The following is a 10601-nucleotide window of genomic DNA, read 5'->3' on the forward strand; positions in this document are numbered from 1 at the left end:
ATTGGGAACATAAAATCTATGTAGTTCTTCAGACATCTTAAAGAAAAAAAAGAATTCTACTATATAATATATATATATATATATATGTATGTATAGATATAAAAAGGGGTGTTGATTCTTAAATAGTTCCCTTAAGTCCGATAACTGAAAGCCAAGGCTTCGTCGTGGCAGGGGATGGTTGTTTAGTCGTTGTCGCCACGGTGACGATCAACCATCGGAGAGGACAAGAAAGCCGGTTCCGTCCTGATTGGCAGGGCTTCCGGCCAAATCGTGGCCCAGCTCCGAGTCCCAGCCGGGCCCCTTGTGCGTTTCCAAACAGTCTGAGCGGAGCGGGGGGGGGGTGGGGCGGGGCTTCACTCCTCGTGGTCGGTGTCCATCTCGGTGAGCACGGAGAAACACACCTTCTGGATGAGCAGGCCCGACCGGGCTGGAGGGAGGAGGGAGGAGGGGGTGTTAACATCGGAGCCCGGGTTCACCTTCAGTTCTTTACATTTACATATACATGTATCTGTTGGTTTAGTAAGGATGGTCATATAACCTAGTGAACCACAGTGCCAAGCACTAACAAGCACTAGGTTAACCCATTCATAACCGTACATAACAAAGATAGCTGGGATAAGATGCTACACGATGCTAAGTACTAAATTAAGTGAAAGGACGTACAACATACATTAATTGTGTAAGAGTCATTTGTATCTTAAAGGTTTAAAATGGAAGTTGCGAGGAAGTGCCACCAACTTTTGCGCTTAAAACTGATGTTCAACGTGATGAGCACCTGAGAATTCTGTCTATTGGCCCCTAGCTCAATCCACGCCTCATTACATTTGTTCTAAGGTTACAAGCAGGACCATTGAAAGGGGGGAAGCTACAGTGGAAGGTTATCGTCTAGAGAGAGTCTCACCGATCAGTCTCCTCAGCCACAGGGGCCTCTTGGTGGCCGGAGTGTAGATGCACAGGAAGTAAACGGGGATGCCTGATAGGGCAATGCCGATGCCGATCAGGGAGTTGACGGTGTCGCTGTAGAGCGGCACCACCACCAGGAACACCGTCAGGATGCAGAAGACGATCGGGAAGAACAGGCTGAGCTGTGGGGGGACGGGGGGAGAGGTCAGGGGTCGGCGTTACAACGATGAGGAGGGAGAGGTCAGCATCAAAACGATGAGGTCAGAGGTCAGCGTTAGACCGAGATGGAGCACCGGTGTCAGGACAGCAGAGGCCAGAACTTTGACCATTCTGAAGACATAATGTCCACACCGATTTAAAACAAAATAATAATAATAATACATTTGATTTATAGAGTGTATTTTGTACTCAAGTACAAAATACGTACTCAAAGACCCTTTACAGACCGAACACAAAATAAAATCATTTAATAAGAACGTATATTAGTAAAAAGGAGGAAGGGAAGGAGGTTATGTGCTGAAAGCAATCTTAAAAAGGTGGGTTTTCCCACACACACGCACTACGGAAATGATACTAAAGGTTAAACGTTTGGAGCTGAGTGACGGTGAGAGCGGTACCTTGAGGGGCCTATGGCGGTCCGGTTGCTTCCAGCGCAGGTACAGCTGTCCCAGGATGGACAGGCCCACGAAGAACCAGTAGCTGAAGCTGTAGTAGTTGATGAGCCGGAAGATGTCCTCCACACACAGGTAGATCAACGCCATCACCCCCTGGGAGGGACACACACCAGGCAGGGGGAGGTTGACATCTTGATACGAGGTGGAGCGTGACGCGCGAGCTACGTTGTTAGCATCGTTAGCACGGTGCGGCTAGCAGACGCTGGGGGCTACTCACATTGAAGAGCAGCGCGGGAACGGGGGTGAAGCGGTGCACGTGGATCATGCACAGGTAGTCGGGCAGGTGGCCCTCCCTCGAGCCCACGAAGAACAGGCTGCACACACACACACACACACACACACACACACGTTAGACACGCGACCAATAATCTGCCCTCAAAGACAAACACGAGACAGGAAATTAACTTTCTGTTTTTGGGCGGGTATGTCATTTTTTTTATCATCGAATAAAGTTGTTTGTGTAGAAGCATTCCATCTTCTCATCACACACCATCACACACACACACACACACACACACACACGGACCCTCTGACCCTGGGCCCGGAGGAGGGGTTGTCATGGTTACTCACCGGGACGAGGCCAGGATGGAGGCATTGAGGCCGCCGAAGCAGGACAGCGCCACGGCCACCGGGATGGTCCAGTTCATCACGCCAAACACCTGGTCGGCAAACGTCTGGCGGGGAGGAGAGAGGGGCGGGGCTTAATACACGCCAGGCTGTCGGACGCCAGTTATGGTCGAGGTCAGAGACGCCATGTTAAGACCACCGTGCAAGTGCACCACACGGCCGCCAGATGGGGACCAAGGCTGCGTGTTCTGCAGGCGATTGACCCGTCCTGTGAAACCCTCCCTCCCTACACATGGATGTTGACCACCGGTGAGGTTTCAAAATGTTGCCCAGAGACACCGGATAATCGGTTTATATTAAACATTAAATCAAACATGCGATCCGACCTAACTCTGAAGACAGAAACAACAAAGGTAAGGCATAGATTATTGTTGTAGCTAGAAAAGGTGGAGTTTGTTCTTGATGGTTTTGGGATTCTACTTCAGCAGAATTGTGTTTCATTGAGCTATCGATGGTAATAGCTGAGTTTGAATCGTTCGAAGGGGCTAGGTCACAGCACCATGATGTGTTTAATGCCTTTAGGGGGGGGGGGGCGGATAGGGGTCCTCTCGAGGTGAAGAGGTTAATAACAACATTACTTTGATCATTAATCCTATTCAAAACCAGTCCCTGGTGGGTTTGGAATTCTTTAAAATAATATTTTCTTTGATACATTTATTCAAACAATTTTAACCCCCAAGATACCCGACTGGACTTAAAAGGGTTCATAACTCCAGACTCAAACAACACGCCCCCTAGAGGAGGTAACTGCTTACTACGTGAGGTTAAATCTGCCACAAAGCGAGTGTGTGCAGGAGAGAGAGAGACCGGAGCACTCACCACGGCCACGGCGTCGCTGTCCAGGATTGCGTTGATGGGCAGGACGGCGTAGTAGGCCACGTTGGTCAGGATGTAGATCACCGTGACAATGGGCATGGAGATGGCGATGGCCAGCGGCAGGTTCCTGTAGTTCACCACAATCACCAGCAGGGGGAGACAGAGCACCGAGGGAGGGAAGAGGGAGAATAATACTTCAGAGAAGTGCAGGAGCAACAGAGGTTGAGAGCTGACCTATGGGGGGTGGGGGTCGGGGATGGGGGTAGGTGTTGTGGAGTCAGTCACCTAATCTGCCTGAGAACTCCCAGAGAGGCATGTGGTCCAATCACGTGCCTCGTTTTGCTTCATATGATCGTCTGATGGACGGCGTGAATCAAAGCAGGGGCGAAACCGAGCATTCCCTCAAACACACACACACACACACACACACACACACACACACACACATGCACGCACCACATGCACGTTCACACACACACACCAACACGTGCATGGTCCATGCATGCACACACACACATCACTGGAGCTCTCAGCTTCTCCATCTCTCAGACACACTGAATTTAATATATAAATAGAGTGGATTCTGACTCACTATTTTCCAATCCACAACCTGTATTTTAATTAACATGAATACAGCTTGGGTGTGTCTGCCAAAGAGAGTTTCCCCTGCCATTTATGAACTACTTTATGACATAGTCAGCCTCCCCCTTTAATCATTACTATATCACATATCCAGCCTCCCCCTTTAATCATTACTATATCACATATGTAGCCTCCCCGTTTAATCATTACCATTTCACATCTGTAGCCTCCCCTTTAAATCATTACTATATCACATACAGCCTGTCCTTTAATCATATATATGAATGTCCTCCCCTTTAATCGTGACCCTATGAATGTCCTCCCCTTCAATCGTGACCCTATGAATGTCCTCCCCTTTAATCGTGACCCTATGAATGTCCTCCCCTTTAATCGTGACCCTATGAATGTCCTCCCCTTTAATCGTGACCCTATGAATGTCCTCCCCTTTAATGGTGACTCTATTCCTTTACCTCTCTGGGTTCTTGATCTCCTCCGTTACGAAGTTGAGCGTGTCCCAGCCGGAGTAGGAGAAGAGGGCGGAGTAGAGGGCCAGGGCGAGGGCCCCGGGGTCCGTGGAGGAGCCCTGGAACATGCCCTCGAAGTTCTGGGTGTGACCTGAGGAGACACACACACACACACACACACACACACACACACACACACACACAGGGGAGCGAGCGTTTAGGGGACATTCACAAGGCGACCACAGACCGCTGCACATCTCTGCTTCTTAAGTCTTTTTTTAAAGCACCTGTTGTTAACTAAGGAGTATTCTGGAGCCATAACCATTCCTTCACCATGTGAACTAGAGTTTGTATTCCTGCTAACCAGCGGACTGGGGGACTGGAGAGGTTATCAAAACAGCAGAGCCCTGTCCCTTGATTGGTCCTTTCATCATCCGTCTGATGAAGGCCTCAAAGGGGAAGGCGGGGAGGGGGGGAGGAGACGGGTACAGAACGCAGGAGCAAGAGAGGCATCCTACTCCGGGGGGAAGGGGGGGGGGGGGAGAGAGAGACGGGGGTGGGGGGAGGCAGATGACCCCTACCTTTTCCGATCTTCACCAGGCCGGTGATGATGACGGCGATGAGCGCGATGACCTTGGCGTAGGTGAAAAAGTCCTGCACTCTGGTGCCCCACTTGACGTACGCACAGTTCACGAACGTCAGCAGACCTGCGCAGCGGGACACGAACCACACGTGAGCCTCCAGCCACCCTCACAGCCGCGCAGGCATTGGCTGATCCGTTCTCATTGTGCATTTAGTGGTTATTGTTTGGATTTCGGTTCGGTTTGGTTGTGCACAGACATAGACACACAGACACACACACACACACACAGACACACAAGCGCACACACACACAGACACACGCACGCACACGCGCACAGACACACAAGCGCACACACAAACAGAGACACACCCGTACACACACACACACACACACACACACGCGCACGCATCCACACGCACACATATTTTGCCAGTCTGAAGGGTTTGAGGAAGCGATGCTGCTGACCCAAGCAGTCCAGACTCTTGTTTTTCAGAGCAGGAAACAGCTGAGTGCAGCACATACATACTTGGACACACATACACACACACATATGCACACACACACACACACATTCTCTCACACAGGTACGTAGAGCCGTCTCAAGGAGTACATTGTTGTTTGTCCCTGAGCAAGCAGACTCTCAATACGGTGAACCAGAGGTAGTGGTTACCTCTTAATCGAGATCTATAAGTGTTAGTGTGTACACATTAGTGTGTACTACATTCACATCAGATGCACTGTGTGGGAACCAACTCAAACGCAGCCTAGGGAGGGTCCTGGAGTAACAAGTGTACTGGGCGTCTCCGTGCAGAACCTCCCAGTCCCCTGAAACGCTGCGTCAACAATTCCCTATCTCTCTCTCCCTCTCTCTCTCTCTCTCTCTCTCTCTCTCTCTCTCTCTCTCTCTCTCTCTCTCTCTCCCGCCTCATCGCGCTCTTGAATTTCTTTATCTGTTCTCGTCTCAAGGTTTGAACAGTGTCTGACTCAGCGCGGTCGGACCCCTGTGGTTATAAGGGGGGGGGGGGAACCACGGCCTGAGTGACAGGGCCCCCTGGAGTCCTTCAGCACCAGAGCTATAAACGAAACGTACGCTGAAGTATTCAAACGGGTTCTTTTAAACATGAAGCCTTAGTCAAAACAACGTCAAACAAGATAAACCGTCCTTCCCCCATCACAGTGGAGCCGCGGGGGGGTCTGGGAGGTGATGATCATAACAGGTTTACCCTCTACAGGAAGGCAGGGGAGAAACCAAAACAGCTCAGGGGCCCCCTGTGGGCCCCTGGGAGGGGGGGGGGGGGGACTACAGACACAGCCTGCTGGCAGTGAAAGGCCAGACGAGAGGTGGGGTGAGAGAGACTCCGGGGAGTGGGGCTCCGGGAGGACCTAGCGACAGAACGCGCTCCAGGTGCGGAGGTGAGCTGGCGGTGTTGGGGTTCAACAGAAGCCCACCGGCCCCCATGGGAGGATGGCCGCCGTCGGTATGGGGGGGTCGCTAGTCAGGGCTGGGACGGACTTACGGAATGTTATTCAGAAAACAACAGATTCCAAGTTATGTTATTCAGGACAATGTTATGATATGAAGTTAGGCCACCCGACACTGGAGCTACTGTACAGGGGCTGTTAGCATCGAGGCTAACAGTGTTAGCAGCGCCTGGCCGGAGACACCACGTCTCGTCCTCCTTTGTATTTATTCTGGGCCTCCGCGGGGAACGCTAGGTGTGTGAACCAAACCGTAAAGGTAGCCATGGCGACGGGCAGGGGGGGATATTTGCATTCCGAGCGTATTGTCCAGTGAGGTGAGTGGGAGTGTTGTTAAGGTCACCACAGAAGTTCCTTACGGGAAGATGGAGATGGATCCAACCCCCCCCCCCCCGTGGTGTCTGTTATGTTGGGATGGGGGGAGGGATGAGGTGAGTAAAACAGAGGCTGGGAAAAGGAACTGTGCGTGTGTGCGTGTGTCTGTGTGTATGTGTCTGTCTGTGTCTGTGTGAGTGTGTGTGTGTGTGTGTGTGTGCGTGTGATGGTTCTGGGTCTGGGTGTGTGTTTCCTGAAGGACCTGGAGTTTTGCTGAGTGGCCAGTCGTCTTGGAGCTCTAAAGGTCAGAGTCTTCCCTGCGGCGCGGACTTTAACTCCCGGCTATCGGCTCAATCAGTCTATGCAACAAGGCCAGGCTTATCTGTGTGTGTGTGTGTGTGTTGTGTGTGTGTGTGTTGAATGTGAATGCGTATATCTCTATAATCTGCGTGGGTGTGCACGTGTCCACATGCGCACCGCAGGTTAATGAGTGTTGTTTATTGCTTCCTGACTGGTACTCAAAACGGCGTCAGCTGTTATGGCCGTAGCTTCGGTCGGCCCTCTTGCTTTTCACTTCATGTCAAGTTGAGTTATCTTGCTGAATCTCCAGCGGTTGCCGTGGCGACTCAAGTTCATCACAGCGTGGGCCGTGATTAAAGGAGATGTACTTTCTTTTGAGGGGCTGGTTCCTGTCGTCTCCATGACGACTGGCCGGCGGCCTCTTTCGATAGCCCCTTCACCAGCCGGGGATTGGGGCCGCGGACAGACGGCCCTACGGACCCTCGACCAGACCCCTCTCTAGCGGGAGGGAACCCCCCTGGAGCAGGGGGTGGAGGGACGCTCCTCACACCCTCGTCTGTTGGAGGGGAAATGAGTCGAGCGGGTTCCTCCTTCTCGTAGCGTCTGAGAAGCGGACCTGCTGACTCGGAGCGTTGCCTCACCCCTCACATGTCTGCCGCTATCTACCACCTCATCTACAGCTCTCACTCATTCACTCACCCATTACTCCATCAGTCATAGCCGGCTACAGCTCTCTGTGGCTCTCACATGTCTGCCGCTATCTACCCTTCCGTCTACAGCCCTCACTCATTCACTCACTCATTCATCACTCAAACCTCTGCTATAGCTCTCTGGGGCTCTCCTTCCCTGTCAGACACGTACATATACTGTGTATCAATTTACAGAATTTCCCAACCACAAACATTGTAATCAGTATTATTATTTCCTAATTGAGGGTCAGGCCTCTCAGATCGGGGGTCGAACCCAGACACACACTCTCTCTCACGGTCGCCGAATATCACATCAATATGCATACATCACACAGGACCCCAAACCACCCACACAGTTATCCCACACACACACACACACACACACACACACACACTTACATATGCAGGCGGCAGCCAGCATGCGGTTGGCCAGGTAGGGCGCGATGCAGGTGGGGAAGACGGGCTGCACCATGTAGTTGGAGAAGGTGATGGCGATGACGGCCTGGCTGGTGGGCTCGATGATGAGCAGCGACGTCCACAGCCGGATGAAGGCCAGGAAGCCCCCGAAGGCCTCCAGGATGTAGGCGTAGGACGCGCCCGACTTGGTGATGGTGGTGCCCAGCTCGGCGTAGCACAGCGCGCCGAACACCGAGAAGATCCCGCCAATGGTCCAGATGAGCAGCGACAGCCCGTAGGACGCGCTGTGGATCAGCACGCCCTTCGGCGACACGAAGATCCCCGAGCCGATCATGTTGCCCACGATGAGGCAGACGCCGTTCAGCAGGGAGATCTCCTTCTTCAGCTTCATGGAGTCGCCGCCGCCGGAGACGGAGCCGGACTCGGAGCCCTTGGCGGCGGGGGCGGAGTCCTGGGCGCGGGCCGCGGCGTGGGGTGACATGGTGGGGGCGGGGGTGGTGAGACGGGGAGGGAGGGAGGGAGGGGGTTTAGTCTGGGGGAGGAAGGATCCGCTGGAAGGGGAGAGAAGGGGAGGTCTCTGGAGCGGGACGGACGGACGGACGGGCGGACTGAAGGTTCCCACGTTCTCGGTTCTGCTACGGAGCTCCCGGTACCATCTGCGGACGACACAACAGAGGAAGGGGAAACGGTTTCGTGAGCCAAACGGTTACCGTGGAGACCCAGCGGTCAGAGCAAGCCTACGTAACGGAACCGGGGAACTCGTGAGCAATCTGAGATGTTCTGTGTTCTACGTTTCTGTCAGTATTTCCGTATTACCGTCGCTCGGTGAAGTCGTTTGAGAGCCATTAGGCGGGACGGTAAATAGCCGTTAGAGCGCGGGGCTGTTGACTCACCGAGGGGGGGCTGGCCGGGGGCGGGGGGGGGAATAGGGGGCCGCTTCCCAACCCCGGGCGGGCGGGCACTGCGAGACGTCCGTTTATGCGTTATTCAAACACTTGTTTTTATGTGAGTCACAAACTCCTCTGACACACTACCACAATCACTGCTACACACTGCTACACACACTGCTACACACATTACACGAGGTACATGAGGTTACAGGCGACAGCTTGTTGCTCATGGGTCACATGCCGACGCTAGCCCCGCCCCTAGCCCCGCCCTAGCCCCGCCCAGGGTACCGGAGCTAACGACCAATGACACTAAGTGGACCTCAGGCCTTCATCAGCCAGTGACGAAATAGTATAGTAAAGTATAGTATAGTAGTATAGTAATATAGCAATACAGTAACGTAAAGCAATAACGTATAGTAATGATGGCTATGACACAGTCTATAGTAACAGTATAGTAGTATAGTAATATAGTAATATAGTAAGGTATAATAATAACGTATAGTAATGATGGCTACTGACACAGTCAACAGTTATAATTCACAAAGCAACGCGTTGGACGGTGAAACAGGGAAAACAAGCATTGACAGTTAAATTGATCCAAGATAGAGAGGAATGTTTTCAGTAAATAGAGTCAGAGAGATGCACACACACACACACACACACACACACACACACACACACGCACACACACACACACACACACACACACACACACACACACAGGGCTTTGGTTAGAAAAGCGACCATGGGAGCAGCTGCAACAGAAGAGACACTAGATGGACAATAAGCAGGTCTGTCAGAGAGCAAGGTCCACCGTACCGCAGATAACTCTCCCGCTACCGGCGGCCCCTCAAGGGTACCTCCACATACCCCTCTGCACGGAGCGGGAGCCCCGGTACGGAGACCAGGGGTTCTTATAAAGCACGGATGGAGAACCGCTGCTTCACTAGAACCCTTCTCAGTGTGTCGCAGAGCATTTGTAAAACTTTAGGTTCAGAAGCCTGAGAATAAAGTGACGCTGCGATGTTAATTAACGTTTCATCGCCTCACTATTACATTGGTTTGTGACTCCACTGATGCAGCTTTTGGTTCGCTACGTGTTTTAAGCGGTTCATGAAGGTATTGTAAATTACTGCCATATTATAAATAATCCCTCTCTCTCTCTCTCTCTCTCTCTCTCTATGAATGATTATTTAAACGTATCACTCTCTTTATCTTGCCTTCTTTGCATCGCTACAGCTCTCACTTTATCTTTATCTCTCCCTCTCTGAGAATGAATCAATCCCAAACTATTAACAGACTTCAGAGAAGGTCTCGCTGTAGTTTATCAAACAACAGCCTGGACATTTTCATCCACCGGTAAAGAAACACCACTGTGTGTTTCAAGAACACACACACACGCAACAACTGAACGAGCAGATGATCTGAGCAGAGGGAATCACAATGATCACATGCCGGCAGAATATGACTTTTGGTGACGTTTCATAAGTCACCGGGTCATATGCTGCACGTGGGGGACACACCATGCAGTTAGACAGAGAGGGGACACACTTCATCTGGACTACACACAACCATCCACCATCAAACAGGGGGGGACTACCTCAACTCACAGAATAATATATTATACATTATATATACGTCTTACCTTCTGTGTCTAGACTTGATGCGCTGGGTTCCGGGACGGTTTAGCCGGTCTGTCGCGGGGCCTTCTCATTCAAGACGATTCGTCGGCAGCTTCGCTCCTTCTCGGTCCTAATGACTCGACGCCTTGTGCTCTGCACCCCGGGGTGCCTCCTCGTCCACTGGGCGTCACGTGTGCGTCTCCACCGCGTTACGGACCTGGCTCAGGGTGCTGGGCAGTG

General features: G+C 52.0%; 1 protein-coding gene across 1 annotated transcript; it reads right to left on the reverse strand.

The window, feature by feature from the left end:
* Positions 1-288: 288 nt before the first annotated feature.
* Positions 289-10601, reverse strand: slc7a7 (solute carrier family 7 member 7). The gene is made up of 10 exons (XM_079758044.1): positions 10385-10601; positions 7832-8505; positions 4648-4773; positions 4073-4217; positions 3024-3147; positions 2148-2251; positions 1795-1891; positions 1521-1670; positions 902-1085; positions 289-427 (listed from the first exon to the last, which is right to left on the reverse strand). Exons 2-10 carry the CDS (start codon positions 8328-8330, stop codon positions 354-356), a joined length of 1503 nt encoding a protein of 500 aa, XP_079614170.1. The 5' UTR covers positions 8331-8505; positions 10385-10601; the 3' UTR covers positions 289-353.

This window comes from Pollachius pollachius (assembly GCF_949987615.1).
Source record: "Pollachius pollachius genome assembly, chromosome: 20".
In the NCBI taxonomy this organism is placed as follows: Eukaryota; Metazoa; Chordata; class Actinopteri; order Gadiformes; family Gadidae; genus Pollachius; species Pollachius pollachius.

What these genes read in the sequence shown, in the direction of transcription:
- slc7a7 (XM_079758044.1), bottom strand. Translation starts at nt 8,330, where the DNA reads ATGTCACCCCACGCCGCGGCCCGCGCCCAGGACTCCGCCCCCGCCGCC. An exon ending in GCTGGCTGCCGCCTGCATAT is followed by an intron (nt 4,774 to 7,831) that starts GTAAGTGTGTGT and finishes CCCGCTGCGCAG; the next exon opens with GTCTGCTGACGTTCGTGAAC. An exon ending in GTGGCTGAGGAGACTGATCG is followed by an intron (nt 428 to 901) that starts GTGAGACTCTCT and finishes TCCTCCCTCCAG; the next exon opens with CCCGGTCGGGCCTGCTCATC.